Below are 22203 nucleotides of genomic sequence, written 5' to 3' on the forward strand. Positions count from 1 at the left end.
AATTATTATTTGTTTCATTATTTGACTCTATTGGCCTATATAGCTAACCAACTTCTTAGCCTTTTATTTTAGTTAGTAAGCGTATTACTCTAGAATCATACCAGTTTTTCAAGTAAATACATTCTAATCACCACTAAATTGTAATAGGTTACGATGAAGTTGATTTTTTAACCGACTTCAAAAAATGGAGGAGGTTACTGAATTCGACCGTATATATAATGTATGTTCGGATGCTCCATAGTTTCGCAATATGTTCCAATAAAAACTTTAAAAGGAGATAAAAGGTATCCTTTTTGGTATACTAATTGTCTAATTAACATAATATGTGATAAGTTGCGTTGTCATAGGCGATGGAAAATTTATGGTCGAGTATCTACTCGACGAGTCGACTACAACATGTTCAGCTATCTGAGAAACCGTCAAAAACAACTCCAAATTGAGTGTTATGATAAATATATATTAGGTATAATCAGAATCAATCAGAATTAAAAATTAATAGGAATAGTAAATTTTTTTTGGGCTTTCATTAGGTCTAAAAGGGCTGCAGTAAATATACCTAAAGATATTTTTTTTTCAAGAATGAGTGCAGCTCCGATGCAGGCAAAATATGTCAATTTTTTAACGAACACTTTAAATCTGTCTATTCAGCGCCGCCTAACATTGCTAGTTCTTATGGGTCCCAAGGTCATAATGTGTCTTCCAAAAGTAATTTGTCGCTAGGACGTATTGAGCTTACCGTTAATATTGATATGAAATATCTCAGGCAGTTGAATATTAATAAGGGTTCAGGACCGGATGGCTTGCCACCTATTTTTTTGCAATTGTGCCACAAATCTTTAGCTTATCCGCTTCTGCTTTTGTTTTCTTTATCTTTACGATCGGGTATCATGTCTGATATTTGGAAACGATCTTACGTTGTTCCTGTGTACAAGTCTGGTAATAGGCATAATGTTGAAAATTACAGACCGATTTCAAAATTGTCTACTGTTGATAAATTGTCTGAGAAAATTGTGTATGACAATATTAATCCGAGTCTTAGGCCTTTCTTAATGAGTCAGCAGCATGGATTTGTGGACGGGAGATCAACGGAGAGTAATTTGTGCGAGTTTGTCCATCGCGTTTTTATTGCCATGGATCTGGGTTACCAGGTGGATGTCGTGTATACCGACTATTCTAAGGCATTTGATAGAGAGAGAGAGAGAGTCGGTATATATGGCGATCTACTTCGATGGCTTTCTTCCTACCTATATAACCGGAGCCAAGCAGTGACAGTGAAAGGGTGTTTCCTCTTTTGTGCCCATTTTTTCTGGTGTGCCCCAGGGCTCGCACCTTGGTTCTCTACTTTTCAATAAATGATATACATACATTTTTCGAGAATTCAGATATACTTCTTTATGCTGATGACATGAAAATTTTTAGGTGTGTATCTAATAATTCTGACTGCATACTACTTCAGAGTGACTTAAACAAATTGTGTGATTACTGCTAAGTGAATTCTATGTATCTGAACATAAAAAAAAATGCTACGTGATATCCTTTACTCGTAAGACTAACACAATTAACTTTAATTATCAACTTAATCGGGAGACAATAACACGAGTTACCGAGGTGCGAGATTTGGGTGTTTACATCGATAGCAAATTGACTTTTAAGTCACATATTAATTCTGTTACTGCTAAAGCATTCCGAATGCTTGGCTTTGTGTTAAGAGTGGGACGTGATTTTAAAAATGTCGGCACAATTATTCTCCTTTATAACTCTTTTGTAAGATCTTTCTTGGAATACTGCTCAACTGTATGGAATCCATTTTACAAATGTCATGTTGCTCAATAAAAAAATTAATTATAAATTTATAAAATTTTTAAGTTACAAAGCTTCTCCGCATATTCAAGATATCAAGTTACGTCGTAATTTTATTGATTCGCCTTATCTACTAAGTAATATATTATTTAGGTGTCCCAAAATAAATACCCGTAGTCAGTCCCTATTTTATGTGCCTAGAACTAGGACCAAATATACGCAGAATAATTTTACTTTTAGATCATGTAAAATGTACAACCAATGTTTTCATCACATTGATTTTGCTACCTGTTCAGTGCAATCTTTAAGGAGTGAATTACGATATGCAATAAATTCAAAATTTTTAATTTATCATTAATTATTTACATAATTCATATATTGCCAGTAGGTTAGTTTGATTTTGTTATAAATTAAGTTAATTATAATTGCATTATAGTTGGTATGATTAATTTTTAATGTTGTATATATCTGAATTTGTTAACTTTTAAATTATCTTTTAATTATTTATTATTTAATTGATAATTGTATGAAATGTTTCTATTCGTATATGTTTACCTAATTATTCAATTTACTACTGTTTGAATTATTTATATTTCTGTGTGTATCGATTATTTCTTATTAATGTGTGCTTTTTAGCTTATTAATGAATTGTTTACTATTGGAAACTTTATTGGTTTATGTATCAGTTTTATGAGATTTTTTTCTTTGTATAATTGGGTCAAACACAAAAACGTTAAAAAAAGTGTTCAGGCTACATAAACTATAGATATTAATTATTTTATCGTGCAGGCATTTTTTAAATTCAAGGCAAAACTTTGGACGATTTGATTTCTAAAGTTTTTCAGATCTAATGACTAAAATATTAATTTAAGGATCTCTTTAGAGCGAAAATGTCCCCTTCTGTGGACTGTTCGGATAAGACGTCCTTCAGTTTGACAGTGATTTAAAAATATTTAAGGATCGATTAGTATTATTTGAATTAAAGAAACATTTGGAAACTAAGCAATAATTTAAATATGTGTTCTTTAAAAAATCATCGTTCCTAAATTACGAATAAAAACATATAAACATGTTGTTCTGATATTCATAGTCTTCTTCTGTAGACACGTAAAATAGACAATGTTTGAAAAATTTGGAACCCATCCAATGTTTATTTTTTTATCGTATTGGCATTACTGTCTTCTCCAGTATTCATTTCTTCGTAACTCTGATAAACGATTTTGGTATCGATGAAGAATATTTATTTAAGGAGTTACACAGGATTTTGGTCATGTTTGGTGAGTCTTTCCTGTACTGCGTGTATGTTAGTAAGTAGACTCTTTAAAAATAAACTAGACCTAAGCGTCTATGCATATTAAGTAACTGATTGCAAAATCTAAATTGTTTTTATTCTAACTTCAATATGTAACACGCCATCTTTAATATATTTACAATTGTCTTTCCTGTAGACATATTTCCTGTAGATAAATTTTGCACATTTTAAGCGATGGTCCCTTAACTCCGCAACAAGTCTATGTTTTTTTTTAACTTGCTACATTATTAAGTAAAGAGTTTTCCGTTACAACTATTAATTGGCATTTTACTAAGCGAGGTCATGGAAAAGGTGCACCTGATGGTGTTGGTAGGTGTATCAAGCGCATTTGTGACAGTCGTGTTGCAAAGAGAAATGACGTATCAAATTTAGATGATTTGATGGCATGTTTAAGCTTAAATTGTAGAGGTATAGAAACTTATAACATCGCGGAGTCGAAGTTTCCTAAAATCGATTAGGCAAAGCTTGATGTATTTCGAGCGTTCCTTTTAAAGGAACGCTCGAAATACATCAAGCTTTGTGCAGCAGAACTCAAATATTATCCGTGCTAGATGACTAATCTGTTTAAACTGCACAGCCCATGAATAATGTTCGCGTTACGAACTAGGATAAATTCAAATACTGTTTAAAGTCCCAAATTCCCTTACTAATTCTGTGTTATCTGAGCCTCATTTGGCCAATTTTTCGCCTGTTTCTTCTCAAGCAGGACCTTCTAATCATCACGATAGTCCTGCTGGAGCTTACTCTATTCAGTATTCTGGTAGCCCAGGAACTAGTGAAGCTACTACTGAGTCAATAACACCCGGTTACTTTGAAAGATTGACACCTGATAACTTAATTCAAAACTTAAATTTACCAAGCCAAAGACCCCTAAATAGAGTACGTCGCTTCGTTTCAAAGACTTCCGATTCTTCCGTAGAAATAAAACCAAAGAAACGACGCCAGCCCAATAAATCAGACGATTCTGACGATAAAAATATAGAAAGAAAGAAAGAAAGAAAGAAAGACATTTATTTGAGACACATACACTGCTTACAGACATACAACAAACACAATGAGAGCATAAATACATTAAAAAAGTAAAAAAGAAAAAAAAAGTCAAAATTAAGTAAAAATGTAACTAAAAATTTAAATATTTGATTTAAAATAAGAAAAGTAAAATTTTATCAAATAAAAAAAGAATTAAAATAAAAAATAAAGCGAAAAGAGTAATAATAAAAAAAAAGCAACAAATTCATCTACCAAAGTTATTTACACCTGTACAGCAGTGCACCGTCACAAAAAGGATGGCCACTCAGCACTTGTGGAAATACGGGGACCATAGTAAGATCCCTAAATTTCACACGCTGATTTTCAGTAGCCACCTCGGGTACCATGCGAACGACAGCGGCAGCAACCAATAAATAGCATCCAATAATTCAGCAAGACCATACGTAGTAACCAAACAATACCAAATATTATAAAGTACACATATAATAAATATACATCCATACACAGATACACATATAGATACATCATGTACACCCACATACACATTACACATCACACACTAAACATCCCTTCCAGTCATTCTTTTATTTTATTAAAAATAAGTAGGTACCGGTGGTACAGTCGTTTATCATTAATCGGCTCTTACAAGTTCTGTACTTGTTCCTTAATTAGGTATTTTTTGTATATTGTTTTAAAATTGACAATCGATGCCAGCTCCCTTAGTGGCGGTGGGATATCATTCCAGATTTTGGCCGCAGAGTATTTAAAGCATCCCCGGTAAGCGGCGGAGTGATGTCGGGGTATCAGCATCAAATAGGGGGTCGCTCTAGTATTATACTTCTTATTACAATCTTTTGCCCAGTTTAGTTTCGAAAAAAGATATTTAGGAACTTTACTTTTAACTATACCAAACAGCAATGTAGCGAAATGCAGTTGCCTTCGACCTTCCATTCTCAATAGACCCTTTTCATTGAGATATGGTGTTACATGTGTGCGCGGGGGAATGTCAAAACAAAACCGAGCACATGCATTCTGGACACGTTGTACCATGTTTTTCGTGCGTTTTAATAATCTAGGGCCTATCACAATGTCAGCATAATTCAACTTTGACAAAACTAGCGCCTCGCATAGCCTTACTCGGATTTCAGCCGATACAAAAGGTCTGATCTGATATAAAACCTTCAATCTGTAAAAGCAGTTTCGTACAGTTTTAAGGATTTGCTCTTCGAATCTAAGATGTTGATCCATTATAACGCCCAAATTCCTAGCCTCACTAACCCGTTCTATGTCTACTTTGTTTATTTTAATTATAGGTGCTTTACATGTTATCTCTTTAATCTGTTTGGAGGTTCCCAAAATTAAATACTTCGTTTTGTTTGGGTTAAGTACCAAACCGTTACTTTCTGACCATGCATATATATTTCCTAGATCATAATTAAGCTTGTCTACTGCACTTAAAGTGTCGTCTGCTTTAAAAGAAATGTAAACTTGTATGTCGTCGGCATAGGTATGGATACTTGCTGCACTCACATGCTTCTCCAGGTCGGCACAATAAAGTATAAATAATAAAGGACCCAAAATTGATCCTTGCGGAACACCCCTGTTTATAAATCTAGGTCTCGAGTGAACTACAGTTCCATCTTCATCCATTGTCTCCACTACTTGTGTTCTATTCTTTAAGTAATTAGAAAACCACTCGACAGCATCTGAAGAGAGACCATAGTAGTGCAATTTAGAAAGCAGAAGCGGTATATTTATGGTGTCAAATGCACGTGAGTAGTCTAGTAGCACTAGAATGGTTCCCTCCCCTTTATCTTGCGCATTCAATATGTCATCTACTACATCTATAAGCGTTGTAACGGTGCTATGATTTTTACGGAAACCTGATTGTTTTTCTGGGAGAATATTGTTGGCTTCAAGAAATTGTGAAAGCTGTTCATGTACAATTTTTTCCAGAATTTTCGACATACATGGTAGGATGCTTATAGGTCGCAGATCTTTTAACTTTAAGGGGTTATCGGTTTTAGGGATGGGACGAATAATCGCTTTTTTCCATATGGATGGAAATGAATTCGTTTCGATTGATTTATTTATTATATTCGTTATCACGTTTAACGTACAGGGGAGGGACATGATCAACATGTCAAAAGAAATTCCATCGCATCCGATAGCATTTGACTTCAGACTCTTTATCGTTCTCAAAACAGTGTCACTATCAACGACAGAAATGCTAAATGTATTTGTAAAATTACAATGTGACTGAAAATACGTAATATCAAAAATAGAAGCCACTTGCCTGCCTGGTACATCCAAAAAGTAGCTGTTGAGTTTTTCGGCGTCTCTAAGACTTGATGGCAAAATATGGCTTTTTTTAGTCTTAAATGCTACATAGCGCTTTAGATTTTTCCATAAATATGCGGAATTTTTCAAGTTATTGTTTATAAAAGTTTTGTAGTATACACATTTCTCTCTGTAAATCGCACTTTGAACCGTATGTTTGAGATTTTTATAAAAAACAATATGATTCTCAGATTTAGTCGCCCGCGCCCTCTTGTGAGCCTCGTCTCGTTTCTTCATCATTAACTTTATGTTGTATGTAATCCAAGGATAACCAACGTCTTTAAAATGGCGTAGTTTTAATGGTGATAATATATCAAATACCTTTAGCATTCTGTCATTAAGATCTGATGTCATGTAATCAACACCTTCTGTCGGTTGCGCCTCAGGCCACCCTATGATATTCATTAATTCAGAAAATTCATTATCGTTTATACCTTTTAGTTGCCTAAAGTAAATGCAATTGCTATGTTTTGTATCTTTACGGACACCAACTTCACAGGATAGTATAGCATGATCACTAAGTGAGCACACATAATCCACTCGTACTCCTATTGGCTGTGTATTAGAACATATGAGGTCGATCAGGGTCTCACTATGACTGGTAAAATGTGTAGGGGAATCTACATATTGTTGCATGTTAGTAACTTTCAAAAATTCATATAACATTCGAGTCAGCGAACTGCTTTTACACAAAATATTTATGTTAAAATCACCAAGCAGGAATATGTGGTCGTAACTTGTCAGCGAAGCAAAAGTATCTGTGAGTGCGTCCAAGAAGATACGTGCATTCAACCAAGGTGGCCGATAGGCGGTGCCGACGATGATACGTTTACCTTTAACTCTGGTACTTACCCACATCTGTTCGACGATCGGGTTTTCTGGATGCGATATTACCTCCACAGACATGCCTTTTTTAATATAGTATCCGACCCCACCCCCACGACTTCGGGATGCTGCGACGGGCCGAGGCTTGTGACGTAGACGGTAACCAGGAACTATAGGCGCTCGTCCCTCCTCGCCCTCTTTAAGCCAAGTTTCATTTAATGCCAGTATATCGAGTCGATGACGATCTATTGCCACCACGAGCTCATCATGGCCCGTCCCAAGCGACCCAACATTTAAAAAACCAATCCTAAAATTTTGTGATTGCATCATCACTATTCAAATGAACAAAACTTCCTGTGTTGTAAAAAGCAAGCTTTAAATATATTTAAAAATGTGTAGCTAGGCAATATGCAAATAATACTATACCCATAGCACGTATTTAGTATAATTTTAAATATCTCATTTAATTTATATAATAATTCAAAAAATATTTTGTATAAAAGATACATACTACATAGTATTGTTTCAGTATATGGAATATATAATATGGCTATAACGTAAACAAAATTTACCATAATACGTTTTTAGATTAAATGTAGAAAAACAAAAAATATAAATAATAATATATATTTTATACAACAGATACATATCCAATAGTATTGTCCTATTTTTAATATATGAGTTATGTAAGGTGGGTATAATGTAAACAATATTGTACTCACAGTATTTATTTAGGTTAAACGTTAGCATAACTTTAAGTATAAAAAATATTCTATACAATAGATGCATATTTATTGGTATTATTTTAATTTTAATATACTGGTTATATAATGTGGGTATAATGTTAATAAATTTGTTTTCATATGTAATTAGTTTAATTAGCATAACTTTAAGTATAAAAAATATTTTACACAATAGATGCATATTTATTGGCATTGTTTTAATTTTAATATACTGGTTATATAATGTGGGTATAATGTTAATAAATTTGTTCTCATATGTAATTAGATTAAAAGTGAGCATAACTTTAATAATATATATTTTTTCTTTAATTTTTACCGGAATTTGTCTTTTGTTATGACATGACATGTGATGATTATTCATTATTTTCTAATTATAACCAATTTTATAATATTATTTTCTTTACTATAGGCAATGACTTTATTTTGAACACGTTTTCAAGCGCATGATAACATTATTATTATGTAACGTTTATGACTTAATAATTCTGTAGAAAATTAGATTTTTCTGTATAATTTCGACAGGAAAGGTGTCCTCTTCTGTGGTTAACTTTTGATTATTTTTTAATATCTAAAATACACGTATTATCAAATGTTAACTATTTAGTGATGATAGCGAATATTGTTTTGAGCACATTTAATTAGACTTTTCAAATGAATCGTAATAATGTAAGTGCTTAAATAAGGTTTATGTTATCAACTGTAAGGTCTGTTTTTTTGGAATTGTCCTAATTGGTAAACAAATATGGCGTACTTATGACCACAGACAATTAGAGTATAGTGTAGCTTAGTGAAGTGACACAAAGAGCAAATGAATGAACAATATCAATAAGCCATAGACAAAGTAAAATTAATTTTACATCGAAATATTTAATGATACCATATTGCTGAAATTATTTCAAAAACTAATAATATATTAAATAATTTTGCTAAGAATTAGTAGAGGTACAGAATTACGAAAAAAAATATTAATCGAACATCGAGCATAAAAGGCAACAAAGGGGACTGTCCATTTTGGCCCAAGGTGAACAGAATTCATACAAAAAAACAAATATACCAATAATTTTCATAAATTAAATCATGTTTATTCGTGAATTGCAGTTTTATCAATATAAACTGATGAAAAGTTTATTTAATAAGTATTTTAATTCATTTATTATATACTTCTAGTTTATTTTCGGTTGGTGATTTGATTACAACACGTTGCCAGTCTTAAACAAACAATTATTATTAACGAACAATCGATTTTAAAATATTTTTAAATCAATTATTTGTTAAAATCGATTAAAAGTATTGTTAAATCGAATTAATAAGAAAAAAGTCTAAAAAAAGTCTATAAAAGTGTATTTAGTAAAAAAACATTTAACTTTGGTGAAAAATAAACTATTTTAGAAACATTGTTATTGACTAAATAAAAAGCAAGCAATTAATTATATTAAATTCGATTATCGATTTAATCGATTTATTTGTTTATTGAAAATATTATTTATTATGGCAACCCTAAACTACAGACTTTTGCTTCATACATTCATTTGACTTCGATGTTGCTTTCATGGTGATATAGCAACCTACTGTAAGGTTTTCCGTCAACCGAGAATTCATCACTACTGCGACGTAAAATACACAGTAGGCATATTCATAAGTAGGAAAATATATTTTGTATTTATTTTATATGTAAACAATAAAGGTCAGGCAGAGAAGCCATAAAAAAATATTATTGCAACTGCATGGTTGGTCGACGGACAGTAGGTTGTTGTGGCCATGTCATGAAATTATTTGGTTTTTGGGCTGAAAAAGGTTTCAAGATTTTATAAATCTACCTGCCTAGTTTTTAGATAACATTCTGTTAACGTACGAATCCGATTAGTAAAACAAAAATAACAAAACAATGATTTTTTATTTCAGAAACCTTCTTGTAATTATCCACAAAAAAACAAAAAATGAAACACCTGGATACAAAACTATATCATTTTTCTAATTCATACTTGTTAGTACTACTAACTTAATATATAATTATTATTCTCAGTGACTGTCCACTCAAGGCCGAAACCCCCATACAAAGTGGACAGTCCCCTATATATTTCGTTTATGTGATATGGTCGGTAAAAAAAAAGCCAAAAATAAAATTTACAACAAAATAAAGGGGCCGCCTGTGTCTAAAAAAAGTCGACCCTATTAATATTATTGTCACATTATTTGTATTTACTATGAATAAAAAACCTTGCGCCGGCGGCACACTCTCTCTAACATCTAAAAAAAGGACTAATAACATTGTACTCCACGAAGCTCTCATTGGGTAATCTTAAGTCTCATCCTAAAGTCTCAAAAATTTTTCCTGTGAACTACAGTAAACGTTTATGCCGTTGCTATGTGGTATACTTTAATATTATATGGGATAGCATTAAAAATGTTCAGGATGAAATTGATATTCAGAAATATTCATAATATAAAATAAAACCTTTACAATGAACACTTTACCATAAATGATTGACATTTGCAATATTTTGTAAGCATTTTTTTGTGCGCTCAACATAAAAAAAAGAAGAAAAAAAAAACAATTAATAACAAAATACAAAATAAATAACAAATCGCTTTACTGTAATATTATTTAACAAGTTATAATTTGTGATAATTTAAAATATAAGTAAAAAACACGGCCCATTTTATCGCTCATGCCGTTCATTCTCTCATACTCATTCATCTCTAAAAATATTATGACCACATCCCTATTTGCGTCACAAAAAAAGATATTAAAATGTCATTTTCGAAAATATTAATTATCTGTACGCTCGAAATCCGTATTTTAATAATTTTTATGTGTTTAAAATGATAAATTGATATTTGTTTTTAGTGAAATAAATAGTAAATGGAGTTTTACAAGTGTCCGTTAGCTAATATGTTGTGAAAGTGAGTGATAAATGCGGAAAAAACGTGAATTACGATTGACAGCGGTTTGTTTACCAATTAGGACTCTTCCAAAAAAACAAGATATAGACAAGTAAGTCTTTTCTGTGGACAGATAAAAATAAAACTGTGATTCTTAGCGAAAGTGTGTAAGACTGATCTGTATCCATATTATTAACAATGATCAAAGAGTACAATGTAAATAAGGGCTGATTTTCAAAACGAAATTCGATGTTTTAATTTTAGGAAATTATGGATTACGCAATTTGTGTTTGACCCAATTGTATACTGTTTGTTTCCTAAATAAAATAAAAAATAAAATAAATAAATAACTACGTCGTTTATGAATCGATTTTGATAATTATGTTTTCGTTGGAAAGGAGATATGCCTAGTTTGGTACCATGATAAGGAAACCAGGATCTGATGACGGGATCCCAGAGAAATCGAGGAAAACTCTCGAAAATCGCATAACTTTTTATTGGGTGTACCGATTTTAATTATTTTTAATTTAATCGGAAGCTGATGTTTATTTGTCTTGTGGTTACATTTAAATTTCATCGAGATCTGATTACAACTTTTGGAGTAATCTTCGATAATGCATATTTACTTGACTATTTTTTCGTCTACCTAAGTTGTATTACTTGTCGAAATAATTGAAGTCGGTTTTTCTTCGTATGCCTGCAAACACAATTATCAAATAACAAATGTTCTATGTTCGAATGTGTTTATTAAAGAGGGCTTCATTGCTTTATATTGATAGTTATTTTTTTGTATTATATTCATGTACTACAAAATTTTATCGCTACAGGGACCTGTTTCGATAGCAAAATAATGAAGTTTTATTACCTATAACACCAAAAGTCAGCTTGTGAGAAAGCCTTAGCAAAAAATAGATTAAAAAAGAAAAACATTTTAAAAGTTAGTAAAAACCCTTTGAGAAACTCTTCAAATGGCATTGTCAATTCTGGTTAGTATAAACAGTGATGTATTATTTATTATATATTTTTTCTCTTTTGAACACGAGTAAAATACATAGCAATAAGCAGAACTCATATTTTTGGCTTTGTGAAAAATTGGTGTTGCACATGGATCACATTTAGGCCGTTTTCTTTCTTTTTCAATTTATTGTTGAATTCCAATTTACATTAAAACTATTTTAGTGAAAAATACAACTTTTCTTTTTCTACGCCCTGTCCTATGTCCACATGTTCTCTGGAAGAAATCGCTCTTAGCGATAAGACCGCCTTTGTACATCTTTCTTTGAATGTATCACTTTTTTAATGAAAAACACCGATGATGGTATGCGAATACGGGACTGATTCAAAACAACTAACTTGGTTTTAAACACCAATAAACCGAATATGTTCGCATTGAATGTTACTACATGTCATAATAATAATCTGACACTAAACAACGAAAGCGTCACTGTTAGTGACACCGAAATTTTCTTAGGAATAAATTTAAAAATGACTGGAACACTCGGATTCGCAATACCTACGGTTAGAAAAGTTCATCAAGTGACCGACATCATTACTGCTCGATTAGTACCTACCTACCTATATTTAGCTATTTGCACAGTGTAATGACTAACAATTTATGGACATTTAATATTTTTTATTCATTTTTCTGAGAATATAAAGTAACAGTTTTCTTTTTAGACAGTGCTATTCGCATATATAATACAAGCGTATACATCCCAGAAACGATTCAACTATTGCCAGAAAATAATTTTAAAATAATAATTGTGTTTGCAGGTAAGCGAAAAAAAAACCGACTTCAATTATATCGACAAGTAATATAACGTAGGTAGACGAAAAATTAGTCAAGTAAATACGCATTATCAAAGATTACTCCAAAAGTTGTTATCAAATCTCGATGAAATTTGAATATGACCACATGATAAACATCGGCATTCGACTAAATTAAAAATTATCAAAATCGGTAAACTCAGTAAAAAGTTATGTGGATTTTCGAGTTTCCTTCAATTTCTCTGGGATTCCATCATCAGATTCTGGTTTCCTTATCATGGTACCACTATAGAGATATCGCCTGTCCAACAAAAAAAGAATTATCAAAATCGGTTCATAAACGACGAAGTTATGTCCGAACCTGTAACCGAATTGAGTAACTTCCTCCTTTTTTGAAGTTGGTTAAAAAGAACGATTTTTTTTTATTATTTAGACTGTATCTACTGATTATCGACTCAACAGCCCAGTCAAATAAACGAAAAAATAAAACATCTTTGAGAATGCTTATTCAACTAAACTAACCAATTTTTTCATTTATTGAGTATAGTAAAATGTAAAATATTTGGAAATCGACACTGCAACATCACTAAAATAACAATATGATCTTCAATTTGTCGGTTTCTTTGTGTGTCATGACTGCGTCACCTGAGTTTTACATAGATATAAATAGCCAACCTAACTAGGTTGGCTATTTATATCTTATTTACCATTGACTTTACAACATTTTTTTTAAAATGAATTGTCCCTTTTTGTTTCACTTTCTTATATTATTGTTTTATTTTTTTTGTACCAGAATGTACTGCAAATTGAAATTTTCAAGTTATTGTTGCTAGAAGAACCGGTTTCGATAACAATCAATGAAGTCATAATACCTGGGTATTAGGGAGGTTTATGACATAGTCTTAACAAAGTAAAATTTCACTTTTAAAACTGACGATAATTCTGTTTACTCGGAAACGAAAAAAGACAGATTTATGATAAAGATATTTTAAACAAATAATACCCCGTTGTACGTAGTTGAATTAATATTCCATCATTACAGCCTATACAGTCCACTGCTGGACATAGGCCTCCACAAGTTTACGCCAAAAATAACGTGAACTCATGTGTTTTGCCCATAGTCGCCACGCTGGGCAGACGGGTTGGTGACCGCAGTACTGGCTTTGTCGCACCGAAGACGCTGCTGCCCGTCTTCGGCCTGTGTATTTCAAAGCCAGCAGTTGGATGGTTATCCCGCCATCGGTCGGCTTCTTAAGTTCCAAAGTGGTTGTGGAATATTCCATATATACAAATAAATAAAATTGAATTGTCTGTTTGTAATATTAAAATAACCGCTTTTACTTAATGCATATGGATGTATACACGGTACATATACCAAAATAACAATAGCTTTTTTGTAATGTTCCACGCGGGCGAAATCGCGGACGCAGCTAGTGTAAAATAAAAATACTCACTAATACGCTCATGAAATAGGCCTAGGGGCGGATAAAAGTATATGATTTATTATTATTTTTCGACGTCGAATTCCACTATATTGATAGCATATAAGTTCTGTTGTTGTAGTTTTTTGATGGAGACGAAACGGATCCTATTTTATATAAAACTTTATCTGGAACCGATCCAATAGGAATCCTTTTAGGAATTATACCAGACAACAAGCTCTTGTTTCACATTCAGATGATATGTCTATATATACGTGAAGCAAAAACTGTATAACCCTTTTTACGAAAATTGCGCGAACGGAAGAGTATGAAATTTCGCACACTTAATGTCATCTCAAACGTCTCATGACGAGAGCGTGTAAGCAGTGTCCTCAGACACTGCTTCTTTTATAGCTCCTTTGTATTTGATCAAACATAAAAATATTATTTTCTCTACGAATTTTCAACTGACTTAATGAAGCAAGGTGGTGAATTTGTCGCGTGGTCCCATTCAAAACTGATCGCGACGTGACGTAAAGTACTCGTGTTTACGGATACGGATACGGATAATACGTATTTCGCTGTCTATTTTTTCGATTACCGCCGTGGTATTACTGGTAGATATAAATTGAAGTCGATTTTATTCGGCTGTGAGTAACCAAAACTATGCAGCTTAAGAGACTACCTATTGTGTAAGTAGTGTCGGTTTCGATGCTCAATTTGGTCACGGGTTTTTCTAAAATAGTTTCTGTATATTTTTAAAATAGAAACAAAATGGAAAATTCAGATAACGTCAAATTTTTATTATTAAATCAGAGTTCATCAATATCAGAGGGTAGTGTGAAATTAACTATCCATATATGTAGAAATAATGTCCTTCTTTTACTTCAATAGCGGGCGTTCCGGCCTATCAAATTGGCGCACATAAAGTACGTAGTACGTAAGTAAAGTAAGTAGTAGTTATGTATACAAAGTTACTTAACTTAGGAGTAGATAATCGTGTGTACACGTTACAGACTATTCATCAAATATATTAATATTGTTTATTAAAAATAATGAAAAATATGTGATAATAAAAGATATTGTTATTTATAAAACATTTATTTAAAATTTACAATATTTATTTACACTAAATTTACACAACAATTTTATTAATAAAAAACAGAAATAATCTTACATGACTAAACAGATATGGTAAAAGGTACTTAATATTAGATAAAATTTTAGTAAATTTGTTGTTATAACAAGTCTTTGACACACAGCACAGTCAGCTTATTATACTACTATTTACACTCACTTTCAAGGTCACTACAGTTAGTTTCTCTCGTACACGCGTACACCGGTTAGCCGGGAGGCCGATGTGGTAGAAGTGTATCATGCCGGCGATACATTAAAATATACGGCATTCGTGGTGCCGTCGCCTTCAATACCTTTGCAAGAGTCACTTGCGTCACTGTTGCATCATCGAACCTGAAATTGTAATATGTGTACATAACGACGATAAATTTGTATCGACATTGTAATTTTTTTAAAGCGTTATATGAATCTTATAAGCGGTATGCGTAAGTTCTTTAAATATGTTAACTTTACTTGGAGTTGATCAAAAAGTATATATTTATCTTACCTAATCCAACCGGCGCCACTGTGGAACGTATCCGTAATGTAGTGACCTTTGCCCGCTTGTGCTCCTTCATGATAGACCACGGCAAAAAGTTTGTACGTGCGCTGCTTGTACGTGTGCTTCGATGACATCATTTCTGTAATAGTAAAATATCATTTTAGCTTTTAGCTAGCCCCCTCTCTGCGCCAACCATATCTCGTAACACCAGATATAATGTGTAAGCTAAATCATACTGCTTCTTAGTAGTGTTGTGTTCCTGCTGTTCTTTCGGGGGGATACGTGTATTACAAATTAATACTCAAAAACATAGGTACATCGTTTTACCTTAGACACATTTGATATTGCTACTGTCCTGTATACTGTTCGATTCTATAAAATTTGTCTGTAATATAGCGATATAAATTGCAGTAAAAGGACTTGTTCTTTTTTGTTGCATTTATCTTCAACTATTTTACTTTTAACAATCATTTTTATTATTGTTATTTTTTGTTTTCTAATTACGTACTACAAACTAAACTTTCTTGATACAATGACAGGGTTCGTTGAAAAGTAAGAAGCTTTTAATACATTTAGCTACGCATGACTAACGTGAAGAGATGAGGCTTTCGATTTAGTCAAAATGTCGTAGCCGTAAAATTGTAATCTTCTGTTGAGACAAAGAAAAAACGTTTTTTATTTATTTTTTATTATTTAGACTGTATTTACTGATTATCAACTCAACAGCCGAATCAAATAAACAATGAAATATAACATCTTTAAGAATGCTTATTCAACTAAAAATATTTGGAATTCGACACTACAACATCACTAAAATGACAATATGATCTTTAGTTTCTCGGTTTCTTTGTGTGTCCTTTTTGTTTCACTTTCTTATATTATTGTTTTATTTTTTTGTACTAGAATGTACTGCAAAGTGAAATTTTCAAGTTATTGTTGCTACAAGAACCGGTTCCGATAACAAACAATGAAGTCATAATACCTGGGTGTTAGCGAAGTTTATGAGATAGTCTTAACACAGTAAACTTTCACTTTTAAAACTGACGATATTTCTGTTTACTCGGAAACGAAAAAAGACAGATTTATGATAAAGATATTTTGAACAAGTAATACCCCGTCGTACGTAGTTGAATTAATATTCCATATATACAAATAAATAAAATTGAATTGTCTGTTTGTAATATTAAAATAACCGCTTTTACTTAATGCATATGGGTGTATACACGGTACATACGAGTATACCAAAATAACAATAGCTTTTTTGTAAAGTTCCACGCGGGCGAAGTCGCGGGCGCAGCTAGTGTAAAATAAAAATACTCACTAATAAGCTGATGAAATAGGCCTAGGGGCGGATAAAAGTATATGATTTATTATTATTTTTCGACGTCGAACTCCATAATATTGATAGCCTATAAGTTCTGTTGTTGTAGTTTTTTGATGGAGACGAAACGGATCCTATTTTATATAAAACTTTATCTGGAACCGGTCCAATAGGAATCCTTTTCGGAATTATACCAGACAACAAGCTCTTGTTTCACATTCAGATGATATGTCTATATATACGTGAAGCAAAAACTGTATAACCCTTTTTACGAAAATTGCGCGAACGGAAGAGTATGAAATTTCGCACACTTAATGTCATCTCAAACGTCTCATGACGATAGCGTGTAAGCAGTGTCCTCAGACACTTCTTCTTTTATAGCTCCTTTGTATTTGATCAAACATAAAAATATTATTTTCTCTACAAATTTTCAACGACTTCATGAAGCAAAGGTGGTGAATTTTTCGCGTGATCCCATTCAAAACTGATCGAGATGTGACGAAAAGTACTCGTGTTTATGGATACGGATACGGATAATACGTATTTCGCTGTCTATTTTTTCGATTACCGCCGTGGTATTACTGGTAGATATAAATTGAAGTCGATTTTATTCGGCTGTGAGTAACCAAAACTATGCAGTTTAAGAGACTACCTACTGTGTAAGTAGTGTCGGTTTCGATGCCCAATTTGGTCACCGTTTTTTTTTAAAATAGTTTCTGTATATTTTTAAAATAGAAACAAAATGGAAAATTCAGATAACGTCAAATTTTTATTATTAAATCAGAGATCATCAATATCAGAGGGTAGTGTGAAATTAACTATCCATAGATGTAGAAACGTGCTGTGTGGCTACGGCACTAAAGAATTTAGCCACCCCCTCTCTTCTCGTGGGTGTCGTAAGAGGCGACTAAGGGATAACAAGGTTCCACAACCATCTTGGAACTTAAGAAGCCGACCGATGGCGGGATAACCATCCAACTGCTGGCTTTGAAATACACAGGCCGAAGACGGGCAGCAGCGTCTTCGGTGCGACAAAGCCAGTAACTGCGGTCACCAACCCGCCTGCCCAGCGTGGTGACAAAACACATGAGTTCACGTTATTTTTGGCGTAAACTTGTGGAGGCCTATGTCCAGCAGTGGACTGTATAGGCTGTTATGATGATATGTAGAAATAATGTCCTTCTTTTACTTCAATAGCGGGCGTTCCGGCCTATCAAATTGACGCACATAAAGTAGGTACGTAGTACGTAAGTAAAGTAGTAGTTACGTATATAAAGTTACCTAACTTAGGAGTAGATGACCGTGTGTACACGTTACAGACTATTTATCAAATATATTAATATTGTTTATTAAAAATAATGAAAAATATGTGACAATAAAAGATATTGTTATTTATAAAACATTTATTTAAAATTTACAATATTTATTTACACTAAATTTACACAACAATTTTATTAATAAAAAACAGAAATAATCTTACATGACTAAACAGATATGGTAAAAGGTACTTAATATTAGATAAAATTTTAGTAAATTTGTTGTTATAACAAGTCTTTGACACACAGCACAGTCAGCTTATTATACTACTATTTACACTCACTTTCAAGGTCACTACAGTTAGTTTCTCTCGGACACGCGTACACCGGTTAGCCGGGAGGCCGATGTGGTAGAAGTGTATCATGCCGGCGATACATTAAAATATACGGCATTCGTGGTGCCGTCGCCTTCAATACCTTTGCAAGAGTCACTTGCGTCACTATTGCATCATCGAACCTGAAATTGTAATTAATTAACAATAACATTAGTAATTTCTTGTACAGCAAAAATACTCACATAAACACTTGTGTTTCTTACTCAGTATATATTGTTCACATATTATTTATTATACATAACGACGATAAATTTGTATCGACATTGTAATTTTTTTAAAGCGTTATATGAATCTTATAAGCGGTATGCGTAACTTCTTTAAATATGTTAACTTTACTTGGAGTTGATCAAAAAGTATATATTTATCTTACCTAATCCAACCAGCGCCACTGTGGAACGTATCCGTAATGTAGTGACCTTTGCCCGCTTGTGCTCCTTCATGATAGACCACGGCAAAAAGTTTGTACGTGCGCTGCTTGTACGTGTGCTTCGATGACATCATTTCTGTAATATTAAAATATCATTTTAGCTTTTCTATAAGCAAATGTAATATATCATAATTATTCCGTTTTATTAATCTTCAGTGAGATGATCTGTTTGTCATTTCTGAGTCGTTGTGAAATTTCATTAATGTCCTAAATTTATAACACATTTAATGATATCTTAATGTATGAAATTACAGTACAATTTTATTCTCAGAATCGATTACTTTAGATTTATGTTGATTTTAAATTTATATGCCATTTAGAGCCTTTCACATCGAGGTTTTAGTTCAGTTTATTAACTAAGACCTAAAACTATAAATCGAACTATTTATTAACAGGGTCAATATTATTTTCACTAGTGGTTGATTTGTAGATGACCGAGAGGTAATGCGTACTTGGATGAATATTGAGGTCGACGGGAAAATCAAAATTCTTGATGATCTTCTTGGCGTGACCGTTCCCGTCAACCTGGAAGCATTTGAGATGCAGCAGCAGTACTAAAGGCAGCCGTGCAAATGAGAGCTGTTGCCAAGCACCAGGAACGCCTTCTATGGCATCCTTGGCTGCCAAGAGTTCCAAGGCGTCCTGAACTGTGTTGGAACGCTGTTGAAAGAAAAGACATTTTAATTTCACTAGTACTATTGCTACGGTGGTTCCCGGAGCGGGTCGCTAGTAATGTGTAATATGTCAAGACTAGAGATGTAGACGGGTAACGCGACTCACCTCAATGTCGAGCTGCAGGGTGAAGAAAGGTTGCACGTTGTCCGTGACGTTGCGGTTTGGGGCGCGGTGCAGGCGGGTCCGCGTTAGGCCGCGGAAGATGTCCGCCACCGGTGTGCGACGCACCGTACAGACAGACTGGTGTTGTGCGACGACACTATTCGATTTTTCAATGGCGTCCCGTTTAGGTTCTTCGGGCTCATTCGCTTTTATGACCTAAAAGGAAAAATTTAACGCTATGGATGGAACTCTTAAAGAAAGAAACAAATTGAAATAAATTTAATGTAACTCGTTACTGTCTTTTAATCTTATACTATTAAACGAGCAATTCTTGTATATATGTATATAGAATCTGAATCTCGGAATCGGCTAAAACGATTTTCTTATTATTATTCGATATTATTTATATTTCACCATTATTATTTTTTAATTATTTTTTAATTTTTAATTGTTTATATTTATTTATATTTGTTATCATTGTCGGTAAAAAAAATACTATTCATATTTTAAAAATATGTAATTCGTATTTAAATATGATTTCCAAAAAACATGATTTACTAAAAATGCAGAGCTAAGCTCGGTCAGCCAGGTATTATACATTTAAACGTCTATAACTTCTTACCTCGAGCATTTCGTCATTGAGCGTATTAAGGATACAGCTCAGAAATTCTTCTGCGTCTTCCTGTCTGTTTCCCTGTGCGCCAGAAAATTGCCTCAGAGCCCTCAGCACCCGGACGCTCGCAAAGCCGTCCAGCGGCGGCCCTATGACTGCCGTCCGCCTGTGCCCGGAACGCGAGGAACTCGCTACCATGCTATACTCCGAGCACAGTACTTTTCTGAAAATTATTGTCGTAAATTTATTATTATTGACGCAGTCTATTTTTGCTGACAATAAAGTTGTCAGGCTATGAATCAGTTTGAAATTTTTATAAATTACTGACCAGACTGGACATGGGAGATCATAAAAATAATACTTACAGCGAATCGATTGCAGGTGTGCTCGAATTGCCGCTACGCGCTTGCGACGACGGGAGCGCTTTCAGCATGTTGTTGAAAGGCGAACAAGCGATCAGGGCTTGCAGGATAGCATTCACGTAGCAATAGTTTGAGCGATTAGTGAGGCCGCGAGGTAAGAGAGAAACAGGACGATTCTCTAACCGATAATTTGAGAGAAATTCTGAAAAATAAAATGAAGGTATACAATTTAGTTTTGTCGGGGTATGAAGGAAAACGTAAAAAAAGTGTCATTATTAAAATCTCCAAATTACTAACTATTTTAAAACAACTAAAAAATGTTAATGCTCCTATGAAAACGGATCCATGTCATTACAGAATAACGGAAGTTTGGAAAGTGTAAAGTATCTTTCTATAATAATCTGTAGTAACAGAATTTACGCGTTTATTTGTAATGTCGATATTGAATACTATAAAATATTTACAATAATTACCTCCCAATCGGTGTGAGTTGGCTTCGTCACTGTACGTAGGCAACGTGCGCTCCTGGGCTGCTGTTGGTTGACTTAAATTTGTAGAAGTGGACGTACGATTGATAGGAGTTTTGATGCCCGTTTTAGCCTCGAACAGACTCGCCCAGGTTTTCGTTGGTGGCGGTTGGAGGATTTCGGGTGCATTATTGCCCACCATCGTCGACCCGGTTGTAGTTGCGAACACTCGGATTCGCAATACCTACGGTTAGAAAAGTTCATCAAGTGATCGACATCGTTTCTGCTCGATTAGTACCTACCTATATTTAGCTATTTGCACAGTGTAATGACTTATGGTTTATGGACATGTAATATTTTGTATTTATTTTTCTGAGTGTATAAAGTAACAGTTTTCTTTTTGGACAGTGCTATTCGCATATATAATACAAGCTCCATCCCAGAAACGATTCTACTATTGCCAGCAAATAATTTTAAAGTAAACATATACCAACAAACAACTAGAACATATTATTCGGTTCAAGATAATAATTATTAATAACAAAGATGCGTGAGTTTAGTAGCGCTGTTTTTTCTGTCATATTTGATAAAATTTATACTGGCAGGCTTTTTTTAGATGAACTGTGGAGTTTTTGTATTTGGCGAATCATCTTTGCATAATCTATAGGTATACTGAATTGATAGTAGATTCTCCATAGCCCCAATTTAGTATAGAATGATATATTACCTAATAATATTACGATTTTTTTTGATCTGTCTATATTGTCAGGAATAAAATGAAACCTTACCTTCAAGTAAGTGTAGAGACAAACAACACTATCACGCTGCAAAGGAGATACTTGAGATCTACTACCCTGGGCACAACACAACTAAAAGGACACTCGGT

General features: G+C 33.3%; 2 protein-coding genes across 2 annotated transcripts; both read right to left on the bottom strand.

The window, feature by feature from the left end:
* Nucleotides 1–15424: 15424 nt before the first annotated feature.
* LOC123659736 (ubiquitin carboxyl-terminal hydrolase 10-A-like) lies at nt 15425–15836 on the bottom strand. The gene is made up of 2 exons (XM_045594917.1): nt 15706–15836; nt 15425–15551 (listed from the first exon to the last, which is right to left on the bottom strand). The coding sequence occupies exons 1-2, from the start codon at nt 15834–15836 to the stop codon at nt 15425–15427; spliced, it is 258 nt and encodes an 85-aa protein (XP_045450873.1).
* Nucleotides 15837–18419: 2583 nt separating this feature from the next.
* LOC123659412 (ubiquitin carboxyl-terminal hydrolase 10-like) lies at nt 18420–21519 on the bottom strand. The gene is made up of 7 exons (XM_045594627.1): nt 21324–21519; nt 20854–21052; nt 20498–20711; nt 19879–20091; nt 19551–19758; nt 19042–19174; nt 18420–18793 (listed from the first exon to the last, which is right to left on the bottom strand). The coding sequence occupies exons 1-7, from the start codon at nt 21517–21519 to the stop codon at nt 18667–18669; spliced, it is 1290 nt and encodes a 429-aa protein (XP_045450583.1). The 3' UTR covers nt 18420–18666.
* Nucleotides 21520–22203: the final 684 nt, after the last annotated feature.

Source organism: Melitaea cinxia, chromosome 14 (assembly GCF_905220565.1).
Source record: "Melitaea cinxia chromosome 14, ilMelCinx1.1, whole genome shotgun sequence".
Taxonomy (NCBI): domain Eukaryota; kingdom Metazoa; phylum Arthropoda; class Insecta; order Lepidoptera; family Nymphalidae; genus Melitaea; species Melitaea cinxia.

Coding starts and splice junctions, on each gene's coding strand:
- LOC123659736 (XM_045594917.1), bottom strand. CDS start 15,836: ATGATGTCATCGAAGCACACGTACAAGCAGCGCACGTACAAACTTTTT. Junction 15,552..15,705: donor AGTGGCGCCGGTTGGATTAG/GTAAGATAAATA, acceptor TTACAATTTCAG/GTTCGATGATGCAACAGTGA.
- LOC123659412 (XM_045594627.1), bottom strand. CDS start 21,519: ATGGTGGGCAATAATGCACCCGAAATCCTCCAACCGCCACCAACGAAA. Junction 20,092..20,497: donor TCAATGACGAAATGCTCGAG/GTAAGAAGTTAT, acceptor TTTTCCTTTTAG/GTCATAAAAGCGAATGAGCC. Junction 19,175..19,550: donor CGACCTCAATATTCATCCAA/GTACGCATTACC, acceptor TTAATATTACAG/AAATGATGTCATCGAAGCAC.